The 24,773-nt window shown below is 44.4% G+C and overlaps 3 protein-coding genes across 7 annotated transcripts in view; 2 read left to right on the top strand and 1 right to left on the bottom strand.

The window, feature by feature from the left end:
* map3k5 (mitogen-activated protein kinase kinase kinase 5) overlaps window positions 1-12,459 on the top strand; it is a 47,480-nt gene extending 35,021 nt beyond the window's left edge. For both annotated transcript variants that reach the window (XM_034579857.1, XM_034579858.1), the window contains exons 15-31: window positions 620-753; window positions 1,684-1,811; window positions 2,191-2,327; window positions 3,197-3,302; window positions 4,177-4,334; window positions 5,108-5,285; window positions 5,964-5,981; window positions 6,513-6,690; window positions 6,920-7,088; window positions 7,181-7,366; window positions 8,531-8,636; window positions 9,356-9,593; window positions 9,682-9,794; window positions 9,910-10,025; window positions 10,446-10,522; window positions 11,244-11,562; window positions 11,612-12,459. In XM_034579857.1, coding sequence (XP_034435748.1) covers window positions 620-753; window positions 1,684-1,811; window positions 2,191-2,327; window positions 3,197-3,302; window positions 4,177-4,334; window positions 5,108-5,285; window positions 5,964-5,981; window positions 6,513-6,690; window positions 6,920-7,088; window positions 7,181-7,366; window positions 8,531-8,636; window positions 9,356-9,593; window positions 9,682-9,794; window positions 9,910-10,025; window positions 10,446-10,522; window positions 11,244-11,304 — 2,103 coding nt within the window. In that variant the 3' untranslated portion in view covers window positions 11,305-11,562; window positions 11,612-12,459. The remainder of the gene's footprint in view (window positions 1-619; window positions 754-1,683; window positions 1,812-2,190; window positions 2,328-3,196; window positions 3,303-4,176; window positions 4,335-5,107; window positions 5,286-5,963; window positions 5,982-6,512; window positions 6,691-6,919; window positions 7,089-7,180; window positions 7,367-8,530; window positions 8,637-9,355; window positions 9,594-9,681; window positions 9,795-9,909; window positions 10,026-10,445; window positions 10,523-11,243; window positions 11,563-11,611) is intronic.
* Window positions 12,460-13,248: 789 nt separating this feature from the next.
* lrp11 (low density lipoprotein receptor-related protein 11) lies at window positions 13,249-19,005 on the top strand. 2 transcript variants are annotated; one of them, XM_034580376.1, is made up of 9 exons: window positions 13,249-14,052; window positions 14,775-14,932; window positions 15,485-15,626; window positions 15,726-15,851; window positions 16,006-16,209; window positions 17,395-17,562; window positions 17,648-17,704; window positions 17,793-17,885; window positions 17,966-19,005. In XM_034580376.1, the coding sequence occupies exons 1-9, from the start codon at window positions 13,410-13,412 to the stop codon at window positions 18,118-18,120; spliced, it is 1,746 nt and encodes a 581-aa protein (XP_034436267.1). In that variant the 5' UTR covers window positions 13,249-13,409; the 3' UTR covers window positions 18,121-19,005. The 2 variants fall into 2 exon arrangements, with proteins under 2 accessions (XP_034436267.1, XP_034436268.1); XM_034580377.1 differs by having other exon boundaries at window positions 13,250-14,025.
* Window positions 19,006-19,739: 734 nt separating this feature from the next.
* The window catches only part of pcmt (protein-L-isoaspartate (D-aspartate) O-methyltransferase), a 5,934-nt gene continuing 900 nt past the window's right edge, over window positions 19,740-24,773 (bottom strand). The window contains exons 2-8 of one of the 3 annotated variants that reach the window (XR_004613315.1): window positions 22,487-22,591; window positions 22,365-22,396; window positions 21,934-22,038; window positions 21,645-21,765; window positions 21,386-21,471; window positions 21,014-21,246; window positions 19,740-20,556 (exon numbers count right to left, since the gene is read on the bottom strand). Coding sequence is in view for 2 of the 3 variants with exons in the window: in XM_034580380.1 (XP_034436271.1) it covers window positions 20,544-20,556; window positions 21,077-21,246; window positions 21,386-21,471; window positions 21,645-21,765; window positions 21,934-22,038; window positions 22,365-22,396; window positions 22,487-22,591 (632 nt within the window). In the remaining variant the exon portion in view is untranslated. The remainder of the gene's footprint in view (window positions 20,557-21,013; window positions 21,247-21,385; window positions 21,472-21,644; window positions 21,766-21,933; window positions 22,039-22,364; window positions 22,397-22,486; window positions 22,592-24,773) is intronic. The other 2 variants (XM_034580380.1, XM_034580381.1) reach the window with 2 other exon arrangements.

Here is a 24,773-nt window from a genome sequence, read left to right as displayed (position 1 = left end):
GTAACACGGCCTGTCCTCAAACCAGGGTTCATGTCCACATCCATCACACGTGTCTGAAAAGAACATTAACTGTGCCCAGGAACCAATGTAACAGGTTTAAAGTAATCTGATTACAAAGGTTTCAAAACGCTAATCGGGAAAAACAGGAGGCATATATGCACAGACTGGATTTTACAATAAGAAGAATAGAATAATCTTGCGAAGAAAGAAACTTCTGTTCTGTGCTGGTGTTTTCTCTTTTGTCAGAAACAAACAAAAGTAATTAAACGAAACACAAAGTGTTAAAAATAGAGATTAAGCAGGTTTACTGGGTCCAGATCATTTTAACAGGTTTAAATGTCCAAACAACAAAGACACAATCATGCAGCTATTTAGTTTCTTCAAACAGTCACATTTCAACTTTCTGTCTTCTAGGACGAAGCATTGCATGTAAATTAATTTCAGTTATTTACAGTAATAGAAAAGTAAACGTGTCCTGATCTATGAAGTTATTTTTTATTATTTTTATTACTAACGTTATTGTTGGGATCACAGTTGTTTATATGAAAACAATATATTACATCTAACATCCCCACTGTCACAAATCACAGTTCCCTGTGTGTTGTGCTTGTGTCCACAGTACGACTATGAGTACGACGAGCACGGAGAGAGGGTGGTTCTGGGAAAAGGCACGTTCGGCGTGGTGTACGCCGGCCGAGACCTCAGCAACCAGGTCCGACTGGCCATCAAAGAAATCCCAGAGAAAGACAGCAGGTGAGGAAGAAAGACAACATGGGGGTTTTATTATTATTATTATTACTATTATCTGTGTCCCTGGTGGTTTCTATGGAGAACAAACTCCGGCCGTCCACCTTCCCCCCCTCGTCCCTCCACCCTCTCGTCTCCGGCTCCGTCACAGACCCGATGAGTCCGCCCGCCACACGTTGCTGCACTAATCACATCAGCGAGTCAGCGGGGCGCTCAGCTGCGAAGAATGTGGAGAATTTGGGTAAATAATTCACCAGTGGATTCAGAGCCGGAGACGGGGAGAGACGGAGGGTGTGATTCATGTGAAGAGTTTCCTGCTGCTGGGAACAGATATCGAGATCCAGCCTCAGTGTTTTTACACTTCAGTCCTCTGGTCGTGGCTCTGGACACGTTATTTATATATGGAGTCATATGTAAATAAATGTATGTTTTCTTAATCTTCATCGTGAAATGAATATCTTTCAGCTTTAAGACAAAATGAGACATTTAAAGACACCGCCCTGAGTTTAGGGAGCTGTTGATATACGGATATAGACGTTTATAAACCAAATAGTTAGTGAAATAATCAAAGTAATAATTGTTAGATTAATTGATAATGAAACTAATCAGTAGTTGCTGCCTTGACCAAAGTTTTGGTTATTTTAAGTTTCAGTTTAGTTATAATCACCTTGTGAAATGTGTAGATAAACATAATATTAGTAGTCAATACTTTCAATTTGCAGTATTTTCTATGTGTGTATGTGCAACTATTTGTATATTCAAATTAAAGTCTTCCAGTAAACTTGGGGCCCCTCATCTTTTTCAGATGAATCGTTCGAAAAAAAGATTTAAGAGATTTAGTCATTGTAGACGTTCTCTGTTCTTAACCGAGCTTCTTCTATGTAGATTATCTGTTTCCGTGTAATTTCCTTATAATCTCCCTCTTCTGTAACGCAGGTACTCTCAGCCGCTCCACGAGGAGATCGCTCTCCACAAGCACTTAAAGCACAAGAACATCGTCCAGTACCTCGGCTCCCTCAGTGAGAACGGCTTCATCAAGATCTTCATGGAGCAGGTTCCCGGAGGTGAGACGACTGTTCACGCTCTTTAAACTAAAACTAATAAAACAGCAACCAGAAGACGTGAAGAGAGTTTGACTCAAACAGGAGAGAAACACAACGTGTGTCGGAGCATCGGAAACAACAATAACAACGTTTTAACACACAACTAACAAAAGTTCGTAGATTGTTATTATAACAAGTATATATTATACATTACAAGCACCGATAATCACATTGAAACTGCTTTTCTGGAACAATCTCCTGGAGAACGGAGTTTGTCCCGGTTGCGTCAGCTCTTCGTCCTGATTAGAGAGGCCTTGAATGTTGGACCAATCAGCCCCGTGCTGCTGACCTCAGGTCAGAGCGAGCGTATTAATTGTTTTTTGGTCCTGTTGTTGTGCAGGGAGTCTGTCGGCGCTGCTCAGGTCCAAGTGGGGCCCTCTGAAAAACAACGAGCCCACCATCGGCTTCTACACGCGGCAGATCCTCGAGGGGCTCAAGTACCTGCACGACAACCAGATCGCACACAGAGACATCAAGGTACCACGCACCTTATTGTGCAGTTAACGATCCGACTGAGGTTTCTTTAATTACCTTCGTGGCATCGTTGCCTTATTGCAGGATAATTACCGGAAAGTATATTGTTCAGAGAATTGAGGGAAAGGATCATTTAGACTGCAGCCATCTTAGATTTTAATATCATTGCTTTATATTCCGCCAGGCTGCGTTCAGAGGCCTCTTCGATTAACACTGATTACACAGCGCTGAACCAACTTCGTGACGAGCACTCGTGTGTCAGGTGGGATGTTCCAACGCTGCAGAGAGGATTTGCATTGCAAGAACAGAAAGTCGTGCACGAGCTGCAGAAACGTCAGCGATAGAAATCCCCGGGGAGAAGATGTCAGTTCTGTCTGAGATACATTTTCAGTTCAAATCTTAAAAAACTGATTTGAAACTGAAAAAGTAGGATAACTGTCCAAAGTCAAAGTGTTTTTAGAGCAGAATTCTCTTTTGGACAGTTTTTCTTTGCTGGAGGAAAAATTTAAAACACAAAACCTGGATAAAAGAATAAATGAAATATAAGAAAAGGGTCAGACAGGTTTTATTTGTGTTGCACATCTCAGCGTCTGAGTGCTTTACCTAAGAGCGGATCTCCTGCCGGTTATGTCATGTCATGGCAGACAAACACTGATAACGCCTCCATCACAGACAATCATTAACTGCAGTTCTTCCTCAAGCATCCGCCCGATTAAACAACACGCTCGTATAAACATAACCAGCAGCAGCTAAATGGTAATCACCTTGTTTTGGCTGAGACCATCGTCTTCCTCCGTCGTCTTCCTCCCTCACAAGTGGCTGTACCCTGCGGTCCTCTATCTGTTCTCACTGTCTGTCTTTTCAATCTGCAGGGTGACAACGTGCTCATCAACACCTACAGCGGCGTGCTGAAGATATCCGATTTTGGCACCTCCAAGAGGCTGGCTGGGATCAACCCCTGCACTGAGACGTTCACAGGTACCCGCTGACCCACTGACCCACACTCTCAATCACTCCCTTTCACCCAGCAACACATGTCGTCGGCTTAATTTCACCCCCAAAACTAGACGTTTTTCAAGGGGTTAAACTTTGCTCGGTGAGGAATAATAACACTTTTCTCCGGCTGTCCCCGTTTCGGAGCCGTGATCCAGCCTCGGTGAGTGAAATCCCTGAAAATAGCTCACTGTTGCTGTTCAGACGCGTCGGCTTTGGCAGGTTTGTGCCCCGTGATGCCGCCAAACGCTGCGGCCAATCGCGGCTCAGTTTGACCTCTTGGAGTAGTAACGCATCTGACAGCTGATTGGAGCAGAAAGGGACTCACCCTGCGACGGTGGAGCCTCATTCAGGAAACTGGGCTACTCCTTTTTATAGCCCGGGCCTTGCTATTAATGTGTCCCCGTCTGTTTTTAGCCCAGAGTGCGAGCTTCTAAAAGCAGCACACACGCAGGCAGCAGGTTATTAATAGAACAAAAGAGTCCTTTCAAAAAATTTCGAATGTGATTATGTGAAAGCACCGAGAGGCTCTTTGCTCAAACACACGTCAGAAGCTCCGGTGAAGCTTTTGTGACACGACTGGTTTGAAAGAACTGTGTCGTCACCTCAGGACGGAGGAAACTGGTAAATAGTCCTAATGGAAGCTTCTGTCATTCTCTCCTGACGTCACTAATGTGCAACCGGAATCTGAAACTGTGGAAAATGCATTGAAGTGGTTAAACATTATGGTTTTGCAGACACAAACTTTTGCAGAAATTACTTTTATGGCTACGTTAAGTATTTTACTTCTGTACTATCTTTACCATCTATCTAAGTATTTTGTTGTGGGGTTTTTGTTTGTGTTTGTGTTGTTTTTCAGGCACACTCCAGTACATGGCTCCTGAAATCATAGACAAGGGTCCCCGGGGATACGGGAAACCAGCGGACATCTGGTCTCTCGGCTGCACCATCATAGAAATGGCGACTGGGAAACCGCCTTTCTATGAACTGGGAGAACCACAGGCCGCCATGTTCAAGGTGAGAGACGCCGGCGGTCGCGGATTCCCATCATTCCTCTGGGTAACTGTTACTCTTAGGTTTTTTACGACGGTAAACAGCTGCTTCTCCTGAGACGTTTTCCAGAAAGTGTCTTCCAGTTGTGATTATGAACATCTGGGGCTCAGCTCATTACTCTCCCCCCTGATACACGCAGAATTTATATATATCACACTTTGGATGGAAAAGCAAAGTGCGACACACCAGTGAAATATTCTTCTCAGCCACGTGTGACCCAGTAGGGACGGTAACTGTACGTTCAAGGGTCTGAGAGGCTTCTCCTGTCGAAGCTCTGAATCGTGGAACTTTCCAAACACTGTGGTTCAATTACACGGATGTGAGTTCAAACAAGCACATGTATGTTTCTGTACGTTACTAAACACTGAGACAACTGGGATCAAGTGTCACAGGGTTTGTGGAACTGCAGGTTCAGTCGGATCATCTCTCGTCGTGTTGCGTCTGCACTTCGAACGCCGTGTAGACTTTTACCGTCTGGATGTTTTCTTCACTCGTCCACGTGGAATTTCTCCAGGGAGGGGCCTCTCCCTGCTAATCTTAAGTCAACACTCCTCGTCAGCCGCCGCAGGAATTTCTCATTGTCGTGAGAGTCTCGCACTTTGAGCATTGGGGGGGGGGGGGGTCTCCTGGTACGTTAGCTCGCTGCAGGTAATCAGATCATTTCCCTTGAGGGCTTGAGTTCTTAGAAAAAACGTTTTTTTATCTTTTCTGAAGTCTGAGCCGTTCTTCCTCTGCAGGTGGGCATGTTCAAGATCCATCCAGAGATCCCAGAGTCCATGTCGCTGGAGGCCAAAGCCTTCATCCTGCGCTGCTTCGAGCCCGACCCCGACCACCGGGCCACCGCCCTCGACCTGCTCACCGACGAGTTCCTCACCGTCACCAGCCGCAAGAAGAAGGGCAAGGGCAGCTTCACAGGTGCAGAAAACCATGTTGATGTTTCCTGGCAGTTTTTTTAAATCTCCAAAATTCTTCTTGGAAATATTTACATTAAGTCGGTGTGATTTTAACAAGAAGATGTCACGTAGACTGTAAATAAAGATGGACGATCCCAGAAGTGAAGCCAAAGCATCTCTATCGCCCACTGGTGGCTGGCTGCGGTATAGGCATAAACCCAGCCTCAGACAGGACATGATACAAACAAAAGTACACATCAAATACATTTTTTTAAAATTTATTTAATTACTTTTTTTTAATTAGTTATCCGATGCCACGAGAATGTGGTGAAACGTCATGATTGACAGCTGAGACTGACTTGTGATTGGTCATGTGCGTTTATTATCATTAGTAAATAACACAATAACCAAACCGATATTGGATCCAGTCACAATGACACTAAGGATGAATTTGACAGCCAATAGGGCTTTAATTACTTAGAGTAAATATGTATTTTGTCCTTATAAGGACCCAAGCTTTAATATTAACCTCCTGCTCCTGTTGGAGAATCTATCCATCAGAACGGTCTCCTGCAGCAGAGATGCTCTCATGTCCTCTGGCATCAACACACAAAAGCTACATATTTGGAAATGTTATTCTCTCTGTCTGTTGTCTCCTTCGATGAAACACTGACACACATTTCATGTTTCTCCCCCACAGCTCTGTCACCGGGGTCAGGTGAGCTATTTCACTTACGGCCTCACACATATTTACCACCAGAGGGATTTCTGTTTTAGAAACAGGACGTCAGTTCCAGGAAACATCTGCCTGCTGCCGTGCTGCCGAGAATATGGAGGCTACAGATTTCATTTTTCTGCTGCCAGTGGCCTCCTGCCTCGCACGGCTCTGAGCTTTCCAGTAACTCAAAATACACATTGCACAGCTTCACTTCTTTGCAAAAGCATGGATGCCTTTATAATGCCTCTTTTATTATTCATGCACGGTGTCATTTCCTGCCAGATGCATCCGATTGAGCTCTTCATCCGAAACCTGATTATAAAGTATAGCATCAATTTCGAGGCGTTGAGGTCTTTTCTGAGAAGGAATCCAAATTTCATTAGCACCATTTCTAATTTCACCATCTTCAAAGCTTTAGCTCTCTTTCCTCCTGATTGCCACAGAATCCCTCTGCTGCAGAGCAATGAATCTGATTATTAGTGTCTGAACGCGGCAGCATTTAGGATTGACCTCATCCTGTGTTTCCTACAGAGTACCTGCGCAGCATCTCCCTGCCGGTGCCGGTGGTGGTGGAGGACACCAGCAGCAGCAGCGAGTACGGCTCCGTCTCCCCTGACAACGACCTCAACTCCAACCCCTTCATCTTCAAGCCCAGCATCAAGTGCTACAGCGAGAGAGATGTCAAGGGGCCCAGGTCGCTCTTCCTCAGGTAGAACGAGGCCCAGACGTGTTTCTAATCTCCAGTAAACAGGGTCCGAGCTGCCTTTCATTACAAATCTGACATGATGGAGTTGTGTTGGTTTTGCTGCACCAGTCAATGATGTCAATGAGTAATCTATTACCTATATGATTAGCTTTACATGTGGGTTTGTTTGGAAACTACAGTATATTTCGGGAACTTCATTAAAGCTGGAAAATGGTGTTTTCTTTCTCCTCAGCATTCCTGTGGAGAACTTCGAGGACCACAGTGCCCCCCCGTCCCCCGACGAGAAGGACTCCGGCTTCTTTATGCTTCGGAAGGACAGCGAGAGACGAGCCACGCTGCACCACATCCTGACGGAGGACCGGGACAAGGTGGTGTCCAACCTGAGGGAGGCCCTCACACAGGTCAGCTACGGAAGAATAAATAAATAAACTCCTCCATAGCTCCTGTGTACATCAGCCTCGCCTCATCTTCCTCTCCTCTTCCTCGCCTCCAGGGCTCCGAGGAGATGAAGCTGAAGCCGCAGCACATCTCCACCCTCGTGGTCAGCCTGGCTGACTTCGTTCGCATGGCGGACAGGAAGATCATCGCCAACACGCTGTCGCAACTCAAGCTGGAGCTGGACTTTGACAGCACCGCCATCAGCCAGCTGCAGGTCGTGCTGTTCGGGTTCCAGGACGCTGTGAGTATCACCGAGGGTCAAGGAGCTCGTCGCTGCAAATCTCAAAATTGAATCTCACATCTCATCCCACGGTGAATTATTAATAAAGAAATTATGAATCAAAGAAATACTCCACGTCTCTGCTGCAGAGGATCACACTCAAAACGGTCTCTGACCCAAATTGTAGCTTCGAGGCTCCAGAGATTGTTTGTTTCTTCTCATCTTATATTATCTTGTAGATTTTGATTTGTAAAAAGTCTCCTCAAAGGTTTGTTCTTCCCGTGTTTGTAGGCGGAGGTTCTCTTAGTCACTGCATGAACCTCTGATCACTTCAGTGCAGTTCTTGTCATTTCACAGAGCTGCAGAACAGAGCTGCTGCTACAAGCACCATGTTGCTGCTGCTCCTCCCGCGCACAGATCAGACGGATAAATGTGAAAATACTCGTAACCTTTAAGTGAGGAAACAAAAGGCCGATCTGTCAGGAATAATTGCACGTTAACGTTAAAGGGCGGTTTATGCCCGTCCCCTCAGAAACAGGGTGATGAGAAAAAAATTGCAAAGGAGCAAGTGGTTGTTTTTGTGTCAGGGAGAGATATTGCATAATCCTGCAAGAGGACGAGGCTCTGATGCCCCCTGTTGGTCATCAGAGGGAACAGTTCAGAGTGGAGGTGGGAGAAATTCATGCATTCAAAAGGTTTGTAGTTCAGATCTTAAAACATCAGCAAATATAATATGGTTTTATATAGATTCCTTCACTGCATAAGATAATTACATATAGAAACAATAAAATACTTTAAAATTACAGGAAATAATGTTTTAACCATCTTAATAATTCTAAAGAAATCAAAAAAATGGTACAGTGATATAATGATAATTATCCGCCTGTCGCCCAAATATCAGCTGGGCTTGGCTGCAGCTCCCCCGCGACCCTCAAAAGAATAAGCTGTTTAGATGATGGATGAGTAATAATTATAATAAACTCTATTTATAGAGAGCTTTTCAAAATACAAAATGCTTTACAATGGAACCAAAAAACAAAACAGACTAGTCATAAATTCAACCATTTTAAAATGGAGTGGATAAAAACACTGGCAGACAAACCGACAGTATGTGAAAAATGAAATAAGGGAAATTAAAAAGAAATACTATCACTTTCTTTCTGTTTCTCATTTCCTCATGTCCAGGTGAACAAAGTGCTGAGAAACCACAACATCAAGCCTCACTGGATGTTCGCTCTGGACAACATCATCCGTAAAGCCGTGCAGACGGCCATCACCATCCTGGTGCCAGGTATCGTCCCCGAGCGCCGCTACATAAATTATCTTCTGTCCCTCGGGGCAGCGCCGACTGTCTGATGAACACACGAGCTGTGGTTGTATGAGATGTTAAAGGACTGGACTTTAGGAAGCAGAGTGTTGAAAAGTAGCCTGTTGAATTAGATCATAGACAGACTATTGGATTTAATCAAAGTTATGTTACTAGGAAAATAATCAGTTAGATTTTCTTTGGTTCTTTTTTGATGTAGCTGAGCAATAAGATAAAGGAAAATCCCCTTTATGATCTGAAAACCACTTTCCAGGAATTATCACGTGTAAAAAATTACTTTGTCATTGCATCAACTTTTTTTAAACTGTGTCGATCCAAACGATCAATTAATGGCTCAGTCAATAACATGTAAGACAATAGTAAAAATAACCATTAGAAGTAAACAAAATCAGGAGACATTTTATTTGCTTGTTTGTCCGACCAACGTCCAAAACCTCAAAATATTCCTTTTACAAAAATACAAAACAGAAACTGCTAAAAGTTAGAAAAACAAAAAGTTTTTCAAATAATACTAATACCTCAAATTGCGATTCATCTAGTTTCTTTTGATCAATTAATAAACTTCATCTTAATGCAGCATCAGAATTCATGACACTTCCCATAGAACATGTTTCCTCACGTGTGAAATACAAAGTGCATCATATTCGTCCTATGGATCATTAATAACTGAATCGTGTGTGCAGAGCTGCGGCCTCACTTCAGTCTGGCCTCAGAGAGCGACCCGGCCGATCAGGACGACGTCGACGACGACGAGCAGAGAAACTCCGCCCACCAGAGCCGAGCGCCCACCATCGCCGCTCACGACGACACGGTGGCCACGTCGGGGGTCAGCACGCTCAGCTCCACCGTCTCACACGAGTCCCACCACGCACAGCGCTCTGTGAGCATGGAGCTGGGCAGGATGAAGCTGGAGACCAACAGGTAGACGCCACCGCCATCACATACACAAGCCATTGGACGTGTTATTATTTATTCATCTGATCCTGTTGCGTTTCCTGTTTGACTCCAGGCTGCTGGAACAGCTGCTGGAGAGGGAGCGGGAGTATCAGTCCATCCTGCAGCAGGTGCTGGAGGAGAGGGAGCAGGAGATCAGACTACTGAGGCTGCGATCGGAGCCCGCAGGTCTGATTCCCCTTCATTCTGTACCACTCTGTACCTCCTGCAGCTACTGCTCCATTTCTTTGTGCAAATGTTCAGTTTGTCCAGTTCACTAAAGAAGTTTGTTCTTCTCTGGCAGACGTCTTCACGTTGTCCTCTGAAGAACAGACGAGTCAACCCGCGGAGACACGAGAGGACTCGGAGCTGAGCGGCTGGCTGAGCCTTTACGGTGCCGACCAGGACGCCATCGAAAAGGTGAGTCCCTCTGTTTGACTAATGTGACGTCCGGTTTCTCCTTTTCTTTAATAAGATCCTTTATTAGTCCCACAATGGGGAAATTTGCCGTTACAGCAGCAAAGAGGAAAGTCAAAATAGATATCAGTGAAGTAATAATAAGGTACAACACTTTCTAGGAAATATAAAAGATATAAATGGAATAGAAGTAATATATACAGTGTAAACAGAATATAAACTGTGTGAGAATATATACAGTGACACAGATTGCACATTAGCCATTGAATTGCACAGACAGAAATTGGTATTACACATTTAGGAGATCAATAATCAAGCATCAATAATAAGTCACTTTGTCAGTTTTTTCATGCGTCTCATTTTCTAATTTATTATATTTATTGTTTGCACACAGCCTGATATTTGCCCTCTGTGTCCCCTCAGGTCCTGAATGAGGAGTACACGCTGAACGACATCCTCCACGATGTAACGAGAGAAGATCTGAAGAGTTTAAGACTGAGGTAACAACACTTTTTAAATTCTGTTTTCAGTACTAAGCTACAACAAAATTAATTCTCAAACAATTCACACAATAAATCAAAGAAACTTACTGGTGCACAGCCGCATGGTCTCAAACAAACACACACAGCTGGAAACACTCAGACCTTAAAGGACCTCCCCCCTCAAAACTCCTCCCCTCACACAGACAAACCCCTCCTCCTCCCTGACCTCACACGATGGATTACATCTTACATCTTTATATGCCACATATTTGGTTGTTTTCTTTCTATTTATAGTTATTTAGAATAAAGTTTGACGTTAAACATCAAGCCTCAGTTACATTTCTTTGTCATAAGAGTTTGATAACCACATCTTAGTAATAGTTTCAAATATAGTATCAGCATCTGCCCTTAAAAATCCACATCGGTTGGGTTCTAATGACGACTATCTAACAAACAAAATATGACAAACAAACAAGTAAACAAACAGACCTACAAACTAACTAACAAACAAACAAACAAACAAACTAACAAACAAACAGACCAACAAACAGGGGTAAAAAACTGAATAATTTTCTTTCTGTGTCAGGATTTATCAGCATGAAACTCATACGCAGCTAAACAAACTTTATTAGCTTCTTTAAAAACTGAGTTATATGTTTTTGTTTTGTCGGCTGTGTGTTACTTTCTGTCATGTTTTATAATATATAACCTAACGTTGTCACTGTGTGTGTCCTGTCAGAGGTGGGATCCTGTGTAAACTATGGAAGGCCATCACAGACTACAGGCAGCAGCCGACCTGAGGCCTTTCAGAGACAACGCCCGCCCAGAGAAGCCTGGACCCGTGTCCCCGAATCAAACACTCAGTATTCTCTTCTTTACCTCAGTATTTATAAGAGCGACACGTTCAGGAGCAGCGCCTGTGATCGCCGGGTCCGCAGAGGAACAAACACTAACCCCTGAGCGGCGAGGTCCTGCTGTTTTGTAATCCTGAAACGAGGGATTTTGGATACGAGGTCATTTTGACGGGCAAACAATCACTGAGAAGTGCCACTGGTTTTGTCGCATCGTCGACGCGGCGCCGCTTTTTGTTACACGTGCGTTTAAAAGCGACGCTTTGTGGGAAAAATCCACCATTAAAACCTTAAAACAACATTTCCTCCTGTCTTTAAAAAGGTTTACAGAACTGACCAACACAAGCCTGAGATACAAAATACTGCATTCAAAACCATCTGTACTCCTATTTCTCTCATCTTATCACTACTTTATTTAAGTGGATCTTTAATTTAATTGTTGTGGTTATTTGAAGGATGTCAGTGCATGCCCTGTTTTTTTGGTTTTTTACTGTTCAGAGACTTATTTAATTAGTTTTTTCACATTTCTTTTTATATTAGGAATCTCCATTTTTTTTTATTTTTCGGAAACATGTAAATATTGTGTTATAAAATTATATGTGAATCACATTTATGTACTTTAAAAAAAAGATATATTGATAAACATAGCCTAGTTGAATCTCAATGTGGGACTAGACCGAGTCTAAGATGAACACGTGAAAAGTAAACGGGACGTTATTGTATTTTCTTGTATCACAAATCCTAGGAGACGATGTTTGTTTAGTAATTAATGTTACGTCACATCATCTGCTCTCTTTCTGTTGTTGTACACTGACAAACGTGCTCGTGTGATACGACTTCCTGTCACGTTCATGTTGTGATGAAAATATGAAATGGAAGAACCTTGACTTTTTTTGCTATTTTAAAACATGATGTCAGAAATGGGGGGGGGGGGGAACTAACCACGAGCTGTGTTTCCGTTAATGTTTTACATCGAAAATGAATCGAGATGTTTGTGTCATACTGTTGAATAAAACTTTTCATCTTGAAACTGTGAAACGTGTTGAAAATGTGATTGAATGTCGACGTTATCGTAGATTTTTTTTTATTTGAAAGAGGAGGCTGTTTTGCGGTTGTTGACACTATGAACAGGTTTGTCAGGTTCAGGTCTTCTGTTGTGTTTGTTTCTCACAGTGATGAATACGAGCCTCCGCCCTCACCATGACAACGAGTATTATTATTAAATATGTGTAAATAATAATCAAATAAGTGTTTTATGTGAGTATAACCAGGTAAACATGATCATTATATTCGTGAGTTTCAACAACAAACAAGTTCGGACTTCTCTAGTCTGATAATGGGCAAAAAGTAAGGTGATTTTATCATTCTTTAGTTAAAACTTAAACACAGCTGATTAAATACAAATATAAAAGAAAGGAGAAATCATCTGTTTTATAAATGGTTTTGTACGTGTCTTCATTTATTTGAAATATACGTATTTATGTATTTGAGGGGGGGGCTGGGTTCCAATTCAAATTAAAATATAAGAGAAAGGAGAATTCATCTGTGTCATGATTGTTTTAAGATGAGAATGATATGGTTTGGTATCATGTCATTTTCCTCTTGTGTGTGTGTGGGGGGTCTGTTTGGTTCAATGTAGGGCCCCCCCAGGTCCCCAGATTCTATTGAGACGCTCCTGATAACACAACAATAATAAAACAATAAAGTAAACTGAATAATAAACTATATAAAACCTATAGAGAGATAAAATCCTCACATTTTATTGAACTGCTCGTGTTTTGTTGACATTATGAACATGTGTCAGGTTCAGGTGTTCTACTTCCGGTCTGCTGTGTTTATTCATCACAGTGACGTCAGCCCTCCCTCCCCCCTCCCCTCCTCACCATGACAACACTGAGGAAGAAGAACCTCCACCTCCATCTTTCCGCGGTGCTCATGTTGAGATGAGGTGTTTCGTGAGGCTGATCCTTGGCTGATCCTTGGATGGAGGCAGGTTCCTCTCCCTCTCCGGACCGCGGTGTGAGGATCAGCTGTTTCTCCTCCTGAACAACAACATGGCTCCTCTGCAGCATCCTCCTCCTCCTCCTCCTCCGCTGCTGCTGCTGCTGCTGCTCGCCTCCGCCCTGCTCCTCTCCTCCGTGCCGCTCACCGACAGCCGCTCCTCGCCCATCGCCGACCTCAAGTCGAAGATCTCCGGCGTGGAGGAGCTGCTGGAGGAGTTCCGGAAGCAGCTGCAGCAGCAGGACCGCGCGGCCGACGGGATCGACTCGTGCGCGGGCGACTTCAGCGCCGTCGGGGAGCGCATCATCCGCACCAAGGCCTCCATCGAGCAGGGGGCCACGTTCCTGCTGGCCCCGGAGCGGGTGCTCACCTGGAGGGACTGCCTGCACTCCTGCTGCTCCCAGCCGCACTGCACCGTGGCGGTGGTGCAGGAGGAGCCGCGGCAGCCCGGCGACAGCCTCAGCTGTTACCTGTTCAACTGCACCTACCGGGGGAGAAGCGTGTGCTCCTTCGCCCCGCAGCCGGGATTCAGCACGTACACCAGGGGCCCCAACGCCACCAGCGCCCCGGGACACCTCCCTGCCTCCGCCGGGGCCTCCGCCGGGGCCTCCGCCGGGGGACCAGCCGGGAGGCCCGGGGAGGGACCGGCCGAGGAGGACCAGGCACCAGGTGGGGAGGTGGTGGTGGAGATCCGGGGTTAGAGCTTCAGCTACACGATCAATAACAGTGATTTGTTATTGATCATCTTCTTATTCCAGCACTGCAGCGTCACTGGGAACCATTGCATTTAAATCAAATAAAAAGAGCTCAATATAAAAACTTCAATATATTCAATATATATAATATACATGAGACGATGTGTAAAACCAAAGTGTTTATTGTATAGTAATATGTCTGTATGTGATAATTTTATTGTAGATGTTCTCTAGTTCAAGTATTAAATAACCAGGTAAACATACTGGTTATTTACTTGTTCTTCATTATAACGAACTTAACAACAAATCAGTTTAAGATCTGTTCTAGTTTTATACTGGGCAAAAAGTAAAGGTCATTTAGTTTCAGTATATTTTGATTTGATTTGATTTATTTAGATTGAATGTGTGAAGCCTCAAAGAAAAGTTCTTCTACACCTTCCTAACAGTTTCTATCAGTTGACCACGTCAGCTTCAGCCACTTCAAAGTCCAGCTGATCTAGATAACGATAAAGTGAGTTAATCATTTGCCTTTTCCACCTTTCAGCTTTTGCTGAATTAGATCAGGACAGTGAGACCAGCAGCAGGTGTTTTAAATCTGATCTTTTTAGTTCCATCCAAACAAGTGGACATTACAGTGCATTTACAGAAATCACCCCAAAAATTTGACAGTTGATTGATTTGTTGATTGACAGCAAACTAATTGCTGTGTGTTTCTGTCTGCAGACGTGGACGAGCCTCCTCGCAGCGACGCCGGGCAGGACGTGGTGATCCAGCTGCCCACGGACTGGGCCGTCCTGGATGGCCGGGACAGCGTGGACGACCGCGGCATCAGCCACTACGAGTGGACCCTGGTCAAAGGAGAAACAGCCATCAACATGAAGGTCAGTGTTTACTTTGTACAAATAAAAGACCAACAGGTGTAAAGAGGCTCGAGGGATTCGAGGGATCAGACGATTCTAACTTTTGTATTCACAGTATATGAATAGTCGCAGGCATCAGAGGCACATTGCAGCTGTGTTTGCATTAGTTGAGTCAACAGGGCGACTTGTGTTCAGCTGTTTCAACACAGATAAGAAATGATTGTGTCTAAACCTGCTCAGAGAACAGAGCAGAAGTGTTGGAGCCCGGTTTCTGCACCAAGCAAAACACGTCCGACTTTTCATATGAATATTTGTCGTTGATTTCTCACGTTCAGATTCTCAATTAATGGATCTTGGTTGAGTTTTTAAATGTGGTTTAATAAGGGGACAGCTGGGTATGAGCTCTGCTGATGTTCAGAACATTTATGATGCAAGGAGAACTTCCACTCTCAGTAGGCCTAAGATGAAAAGATTAAAATGTTTTCGTGGACAATGTTGTAAATCTGTTCCGTTTAATGGCAACACGACAGAGCTGTCACTCATCCTTCGATCTTTCTTGCACGTGTGTTTAAGGCGACGCACCCGGGGCTCCTGAAGATCAGTGACCTGCAGGAGGGCGTGTACACTTTCCAGATGACGGTCACCGACACAGTGGGTCAGAAGAGCTCCGACAACGTCTCTGTCACTGTGCTGGCACCCAAACACCAAGCAGAAGGTGACGCACGCACCGAAACCAAACCACATCAGATTCTTTCGTGTTTGTGATGCTGAGTTGTTGTGCGAACGGTGCAGTTACAGTTTTGTGTGTCCACAGTGTGCACCGGTCACTGTTCAAACTACCAGTTCAGGTGTGATGACGGCTGCTGCATAGACATCACCTACGCCTGCGATGGGAAGCAACACTGTCCAGATCGCTCTGACGAGGACTTCTGCCCAAACTGTGAGAAACGTTTCATAATCAGAAATACATGTTGTCGTTTGTAGTGACGGGAAAACAGTCTTTTATAATCTCTTGTGTATTCCGGATCATGTTTTAATGGTTCAAGAATAAAAACCTCTCCATCATTTGTTTGTTTTTTCTGCAATGTCTTCAGTCGACAGCGGCAGGAAGACGGTGAGCCACCCTGTGGACGTGCCCAGCCCTCGTGGGTCTGGAGCCCGGACGGAGGAGGCTGAGTCCGGGTCCAGGCTCCAGGACGGACCCAGGAACAACGTGGAGAACATCGTGTCACCTGAGGAAAGAACCAAGACCGCTCCTCCTCAAAGTACCGGTCAGCAGAGGACTTCAGTCAGTCAAGGTAAGATTGTTTAAAGCTCTTAATTCACACTCTGTAACATTTCATTTCCAATAACAGCAACCATACACTGTATATAAAGATGGATAAAAAGGAGAAACTACTATAAATGTATTTGACGTATTCTTTGTTCGTCCATGTACCATCCACTAACACGATAACTGCACGATAAACAAAGATGAGTTTTAAGTGAATCTACCAGCATTTATTTTTTACTTCAGCTGCTGTTGTTCAAATGTCCTCGACGCTGTGAGCCTCCATCTCTGCATCATTAGTGCAAGAGGCAGAGATGGTTTTAGTGTGTGTCTGGATTTGGAAGCAGATGGAGCCCTGTAGGCAGACGCTGAGTCACAGCACGGAGCGGAAAATGTAGGCTGGGAAAAACAGCTCGGTGCCGGAACAAAGCTCCTCTGTCCCGTCTGCCACCTGATCCCTGAATCAGAGACCGACCTGAAGAGCATCGTCCCCCCTCTGCTGTTTTACCACAGGTATCATATGAGGGAGGTGTTTTCTCAGGAGTCTTAGATGAGAAATCACAGCTGAGACGAGGGGAGAAGACGTCAAAGGGAAAAGCATCATTAATATCCCTCTGTTTTTTTCGGGGGGGGAAACGTAGGAAATCCTCTCTCACCAAATCCTTCATTTCTGAGTCGATAAGATGTCAGAAAGTTGATGGTGTCTGTCACAGTCGCCCAAAGCCTGTGAAGACACCCTCATATTTCTATTTTATTTTTCAACCTGCAGCACAACAACCAAACATTTTTCATTTTCAATCAGAACAAACAGAGAAAAACATTTGAGAAGCTACAATCACTGAATCGTTGGTGTTTCTGCCTCATAAATAGCTTAAAAAACGTAAAGAGAAGAGAGAATTCAAAAGACTTAGCTGAAAGTAAATGGACTTTTCTAGTATCAACCACTACAGGTAACACTCACCCATTCATGCAGCACTATCGTTCAATCACATTCTGAAGCAGTAGCCATTAGAGGCAATTTAGTGGGACATGAGGAGACGGGGAATCGAACCATCGACCTTCAGGTGAGTGTAGGACCCGCTCTAACCTTCAGGTTGGTCGTAGTGTGGATTCCAAAGTGACCAAACCTCCTGAAATAAAGAGAAATAGACCAGGGTCACGGTGTGTTATTGGTGAAACCTCACTCTGTTTCTCTGTATCCTGTTTCCTGTAGATCCCTGTGCTGCAGCTCCAGTCGTGGGGCCGTGTAAAGGCACCTTCCCCCGCTGGTACTATGACCAAAACGCCGGCGAATGCAAACACTTCCTGTACGGCGGCTGCCAGGGCAACCACAACAACTTCCTGCAGGAATCAGACTGCATCAGTGAATGTATTCAAAAAAGTGAGGATTACTTTTTTTTTTGTCCTTTTGTAACTTCAACAGAAAAACTATGATGCGTTTAACAAATAATGGAAATGTGTTTTAGGTCCAGCTTTCAAACCTGCAACCGCTGCTCCTCCCATCACCAAACAGACGGAGATAGGTACATTTATTATTGTTATTCAAAAAAACTGACATACGAGTCGGCTGACTGCTTCATGTACTGAGGTGTATTTGTGTTTTTGTTACAGCTGCACCTAAAGTCTCCCAGAGCCAAGCAGAGAGCGACGTCCCCATCTCGAAACCATTTCCAGCGATGGGAGGACATCCTGTCCCGGAGTCAGGTGAGACCCAACGTCTGTGTTTCTGTCCGGCTCTGGTTCCTTTAATGGTTCATGTGTAATGACTTTGTTTCCTCCTCCAGGTGCAGTCCTGCCCCTGGCTCTCGGACTCATCATCACTGCTCTGCTGCTGCTCATTATCGGCTGCCGCCTCAAACTCGTTCGCCACAAGCTGAAGAAAACCCGGCCCCTGACCACAGAGGACTCGGATTACCTCATCAACGGCATGTACCTGTAGCCAACCAACCCGGGGCAGCAAGTGTTAAGATCTGATGAATGAGAAAATCGTCGAGGATGTCGTCGTCAAACACGAAGAGCTTGAGCCAGGACTTTTTGAAATTTGCACTCTGAATGTCTCGTCTCTTATTTGTCCTCACGTCAGGAAGGAAACACCCCGACTCTGTGGTGTCATGAACGTTTCCCTACATTTGAACGGCTGGATCTGCTGCTGCTGTCAGAACCACTGACACAGAGTCGGACGCTTGAGAGCTCACACTGCTGCTCAATCCATGATGAACGAGAAGGGAACTCTGTAGAACGCGTACCTCCGCCCAACAGTCTCCTTAAATTCAAACAAGCTGCACCAGATTACACACACTCATAGATATCAAGCCCCCTGATGCGAACGCCATCTGATCCAGATCCGCACCAACCTTCATTGGGTTCTTCCCTGACCCGTATCACATCCTTCCACCAAATATTGTGGTAATCGGACAAGCGCAGACAAAATCATAACTTTCCTGGCGGAGGTAAATATCAACATTCCTACTTCAACGCCTGTACACTGATATATATATATATATAAACATATGATTGGATTACCCCCTTTATTAAAATTATACCTAATCCACAAATGAGTTGATTTGATATTTAAAATTCTGTAGCTTTGACCTGGGGAGAGAAGTGTTAATACTCGGGAGTGCCTGATGTTGGAGTTATTCTTTAAATATCCCAGAACAGTAGTAACCATAGTGATTTCTGTCCGGTCCCACTCCTGCCTGCATCTGTTGCACACGTCTTCATCAAGCAAACATTTATTTGTGGAGTATGTGACTGTATTTGCGCAGATGTTTTTCCTCTAAGTGCTGTCTTACATGTCAGATATTAAAGTTTATTATATATCGGACAATATTTGTGTGATGTGCTGACAGTGATTTATACAAATATAAATAAGCCTGCATTTTAAAGATGTTACCAAACAACCATCGAGGTCAATACTAGTTTGTCTTTTCTCTAGAATATTATTCAAACCTCAGTGAGGCTTTAGGTTGCAGCCATAGACATGTACGTCAACAATGTCCAGATGTTAGCTCGCCCCCTGGTGGCTGTCTATAAACCTTACCTTCTCCATGGAAGCAGGTGGGACACTGACCAAACTAAAGTCAATGTACACAACAATTTTCCCTAAACGATGGTTTCTGTCATTTTAGGTAGTTCTTATCACTCTTTGTTCAAATCTTCGTGTTTCTGATAAGTTTGGTTTTCGTTATTTGACCCTATTAAAAAAAAGGGTGTGAAACATCATGATTGACAGCTGTTACTGACACGCCATTGGTCGAGAGCATGCATCGGTGAGACCTCTACACAACAGCTCCACAAAACCATCACTGCTGCACAGAATCTGGCTCCAAATGTCGAAAGCGCAGGACGGCAGCACTCGTATCCAGGATATTTCAGCTTCACTGTTTGTACAACATGAGGTACACACACAAAAGATTCAATAACAAAAGTCAGACATAAAACATCTCTTTATTTTCATATGCCATTCCATAAACTGTGAAAGCCAAGTATCACCCAAAATGAAATGTGCTTTTTATTTATTTATTTTTTTTATTCCATGTAGGATTTTTGATTTTTCTTTCTTTCTCCCAAGAAAAACACACATTCATTTGCTTTATATTGTTGGAGAATGTTTTGGCAAAGCAGTGACGATGCCGTTTTAGTGTCGGTCACCAGAAGAGCCTGCACAAAATTGGTTAATGGCAGAAAAGCAGCACATCACCGAGTGGAAAGCGCAGCCCTGCATGTGCACGTGTGTCAGTGTTGTTAGCACGCCGCTCGCTCTGGAGTCAGGCTCGGTTATGATCCACTGCGTAGCTTGTTCTAAGTGTAGAATGACCTAAAGAGTGCCGCACATCAAACAGGATAAAGTGGGTTACATCAGCTGTTGTGTTGCCTGTGTGTGTGAGATCCTAATACTGCTGGCAAGGGAAGAGAGCACACACGCTGTAGCTAGTTAAATTATCTAAAAGTCGCCGTCTTTCCTCCTCGTCGTTGCCCGGCGTCCCTCCCACATTCAGCTTTGATGCTGCTGAAATGTAATACTGTAAAAATGTCTTGACTGCATTTTTAAATGATGGAGAAAACCAAAAATTAAATCCAGCGATTAAAAATCAAACAAACCCCCAAAAAAAGATGCGCGCACCTGTAAAAGAAAAGCAAAACGCTCTCTCCCTTTATTTCTGTGCCGAGCTTGAAGCAGTCCTTCTCCCCAGCCTCCTCTGGGCTGTCATCGGTGTGGTACTGGCTGTCCGTTGTTAGATGTCAAACAAAAAAAGAGCCTGTTTTTGTTATGCTTGCAACATGACGAGGGCGGTTCGACCCCATCCAAGTCTTCTCCAGGTTCAAACTTAAAAGGTGGAAAACGGACGGTCTTCCTCTTCAAAGCTCATCCCTGCGAGAAACACAAGTCAGACGTTAGAGAGGAGAAACGGACGAGCGGCTTGTGAGCAACACAAACCGCGACCTCATCGTGCAAACACTTGGGAGTTAGAATCACATGCAAGTTTAGATTGGTTGTCACAACAAAATCCAAACAGATAGTTAGATTGTTCTACATCTCACAGAGTCGACGATTCAGTCATTAGAATCCAGATGAAGAAGTCATGCTCTGAAAAACCAAGCATATAACCTCACACGTCACACTAATTAGTTCATGGTTTTATTTTTTGGGCTCCAAAAAAGAACTACGAGCTCAAATTTCATTCGTCAGGCAGGTTTTTTACAAACCAATTTAGTGTTAAAATGAAGGAAAACGTGCAGGTGTGGTATGGAGGCAGCAAAAAATGGCGACAAGCAGCAAAATGCAGCCCCTTGTGATCCATCGCCTGCTCCGAGCCACACCATTTCACCTTTGCCACTGTGAGAAGCAGAGAAGGGGGGGAGGAGGGGAGGGAGTAGGAAGTCACTTCCACCTGGACCACTGCTTGTCTTTGTCTGTTAAAGGCACATAGATCACCCCCATCAAGGGCTTCATTTTGGTGCTGCCATCCTCCATCTTGTCGTACTGCTCCAGCATCTGGTTTCCTCCCGCCGGGCCGACGGGGAGAATCAGCCGACCGCCGGGCTTCAGCTGGTCCAGGAGCTGGGAGAGGAAGGAGGGTTAAGAGCGTGAAGATACAAATGTTCAGGATGGATCAGAATGACATTACAAATTTGCATCACATTTCTTGAGTTATATACAATCCCCATTTTGAAGAAATTGGGAAAACTGTGAGACTCACAGCTTGAGGGACGTTGGGTGCCGCGGCGCCGACATGAATGGCATCATAAGGCGCCTCGTCCTCGTAGCCCATTCTCCCGTCTCCCACTGAAACACAGGATATCAAGTAAAGGCTACGAACAACAGCACGCGGGTGCGTTTCATCACGAAACACATATAGAAACACATTTCCAAAAAGGAGCCTTTAAATCTCTTTATTCAGAATAAGGTAAATAGTTTGATTAATGGTGTCTGTGTGAATATAGTGAATGACACGTTACCTATGAGCGTCACTCTGCCCGATGTCATCAAACTGGGGTCATCTTTCTTCACATTGTTTATAGAATCATCCACCAGCTCTTTGATGTGATCGATTCCTATAACTTTCCCTTTAGGACCTACCTGTAAAGAGCAGAGGGAGGGGGGGGAGATGAGGCTCACTTCATAAACACAAAGGATTTCACTTCATCTGATTTCACGTTGACTGGTTTTCCAGCTTATTAAATGATTACATGTAGAAAGCCACCATAGAGAAGTTGTGTGCGTTTACCCGTCACGTGTGTGGCTCACCATTCGTGCAAAGCAGACGGACAGGATCCCACTGCCGGAGCCAACGTCCAGAGCTTTGGCCCCGTCGTACAGCTGGTCGTGTAGAAGCTCCAGGGCGTAGGCGTGCTGCGGGGGTGGGGGGGCGCACAGTGATGACAAGGTACAGGCCAATCAGGATAAATATGGGCTGAAAATAACTGATAAACATGGAAACTTGTCTCTGTCTGTGTCTCTTAGCATCACGATGTTGAGTTCTAAGCGACTTTCAGTTTGACAAAGCTAACACACAAATCCATAAAACTGCCTGGGTGTGTTTGGCTGTTATTTTAAACCGTTAAAAATTAAAAAAAATGAAGGTTAAAATTTTATGTGGTACATCTCTCTGGCTGCTTCTCTTTTTTAGCGTCTAAATGTGTGAATGGGAACAAGCACGTCTGGGAGTCTTTTCTTACCATATGTGGGGCGCTGATGGTTGCTTGAAAACCTTTTGGTTAAAAGAAAGGAAGAGACTTGGTCAGCTCCTCCCTCAGATGTCAGACTGTTTGAATACATGAGTTGTGTTACGAGTACGTACCTATCGACTGCGGCGAGTCCATGTAGGGGTTACACCTAGAGAAATTGGATCGGTCTGTGGCCAGCATGACTTCATAGACCTTGTCGGATTTAATAATGCCATTTTCTGTGGAGGAAACAAAGTTTGTGTCACTGCATGTTATGGACACAAGTACAAACACCAGGAGGAAACATATGACACAACCTTAAAGCAGGAGCAGATATTACATATACTGTGTCAACCTTCACAGTTAGTACCTGTACCTTTATTCATTGTATAAAACCAAATCAATGAGCAGGACTTCTTGGGGACTTAATATTAGGGAATAAATTATTTCAAATTCTGATAAATATACGTTAGAAAATTGGCAATTACTCCTAAAATGCCTTTATCAAACTCCCATGACACAACGTTTTAATTGAGGCTAAGTTATTTACAGTTTAACTAGAAACTTTGGTATAAACTATAAATAAAAAAACACAAATAGAGCTGAAAAGATTTTCACTAGATTAGCCCTAAATGGAAAAATATGCCACGTATGAAAAATACAATTTCAGAGAAAACGCAGGATGAAAGCGTGGAGACTTTTTAGTGATAAAACGTTTCTGCAGAGCGTCACATGTGCTTATGTAAGCAACCAACAAGTGACAAACCCTTAGAGACAACTCATGGGGAATAAAAAAAACTCCCCACAAAAGTACTAGTCTTCAGATTAATCCCTTATAACAGGTTCCTGTAGCAGCTGGTGCCAAAGGCAGGAGTCGCCAACGACAGCCGGCGCCGCTCTCATTACCGACTCCCCTCACCCTCACAGCTATGCACTGCTTTTGGATACATTGCAAATCCACCAGATGGACGCTTACTACTGATTTCTGAAATTAAAACTACACACACCGGCCAGTTTCGAGGAATTTTTTTATTCCATCCACAATTATTCTCGGGATTCAAAATTGCCTGGCGAATGCAAACCAACTCTGCCCTCGTTCTAGGCTGTAAACCCACACACACACGATTCAAAAGGCGCATTTAATCTTCCTCCGACACATAACTGGGCGCTGAACTTTAAACATTCATGAGGCATTAGAACAAATGCAACTGGGTGAACTGCAACTGCCTGAACAGAGCAGTTCTGAGCAGTGGGATCAGGAGGCTAGACACAAAGTTGGGAATTAGCATGCATCCTGTGTGTGACCTGCATGAATCCAGCTTGTGCTCGTTCTGGGTTAAATTTAAGCCACTAAATGGGTCAGTGCCCAGTCCAGGGTTTAAATCAGGAGGAGCGTGAAATCAAAAATAATGACCACATCATTTTAATTTGACAAGCGTCTATACCACGGCAAAGAAAGAAAACGTGATCTTGTGCTAAAGATGGATTTATTGCACCGAAGCTGCTTTCAGACATGCACTGAACTCTACAGTTCCTCCACATCTTCCACAGAGGAGGTGCATGTGTGAATGCAAATGTCCGAGTGAGACGCTCCGCAGTTTCTGCAGACTTTCTCCGCCTGACCTCCTGGTATAAAGTCCGTAGAAATCCAGGATAAGTCGATGTGAGAACACAGCAGGGATTCAAACCCCTCTGGATTCATCGCAAGTGAGTTGATGACGCTTCTGACGCGTGTCTAGAGAGTTTGTGGTGATGAGAGCTGGCGCCGGCGTCCGGCTGCTGTAAACACGATCACGTGATCTCCGCAGCGGAGTTAATACGTCACTTACTCTGCCTCTGTCTGCTGCACCCGGCTGCTCCACCTCTCTCGCTCTGAATAATGCGGAGGATTTGATGCTGTTGTGAACGCCTCTGTGCAGAGAACCACCCTGTGCTGCGTTGGGCATGTGAAACCCAAACTGCGGGTAAAGTCCGGAGCCAATTCTCCAGGATTAGGTCATGTCTGAGGGTGGAGGGATGGGACATGGGCCAAGGAACAACCCTTTCAATTTTGATGCAGATGCTGGAATTTAGTTTTTAACATAAAGGATAAATATGGCTGAATATATGAGTTATGATTTTGATTAAGGAGCAAATACAGAAAGACGAGTCACACATTCACAACGCTTGCAGCTTCACAGTCTGCTGCAGAGCTGGACTGAACTGAATATAAATAGCATCGGGTGGATATTTAATATTGAAAGTGGAGTTGCATGCTGAAGTCGTCAGATATGATGACAGTGCACATCACGTTGCTCGGTGCAGATCAGAGGCGGCTTCACTTCGCCTCTGTGCCCAACACGATGCCGTAATGTCTGGGCTGCAGGATGAACCACGTGGCACTGGTGGCACTGGTGGCACCCATCGCACCAGAGCCCAGCG

Source organism: Hippoglossus hippoglossus, chromosome 24 (assembly GCF_009819705.1).
Source record: "Hippoglossus hippoglossus isolate fHipHip1 chromosome 24, fHipHip1.pri, whole genome shotgun sequence".
Taxonomy (NCBI): Eukaryota; Metazoa; Chordata; class Actinopteri; order Pleuronectiformes; family Pleuronectidae; genus Hippoglossus; species Hippoglossus hippoglossus.
The sequence above is the reverse complement of the archived record's forward strand: the minus strand, read 5'-3'. Positions and strand labels throughout refer to the sequence as shown.

Excerpts from the sequence above, each read along its gene's own strand:
- lrp11 (XM_034580376.1), top strand. The coding sequence starts at position 13,410 with ATGGCTCCTCTGCAGCATCCTCCTCCTCCTCCTCCTCCGCTGCTGCTG. Across the intron at positions 14,933-15,484 it reads AAACAGCCATCAACATGAAG|GCGACGCACCCGGGGCTCCT; the intron begins GTCAGTGTTTAC and ends CGTGTGTTTAAG. Across the intron at positions 15,852-16,005 it reads CGAGGACTTCTGCCCAAACT|TCGACAGCGGCAGGAAGACG; the intron begins GTGAGAAACGTT and ends CAATGTCTTCAG.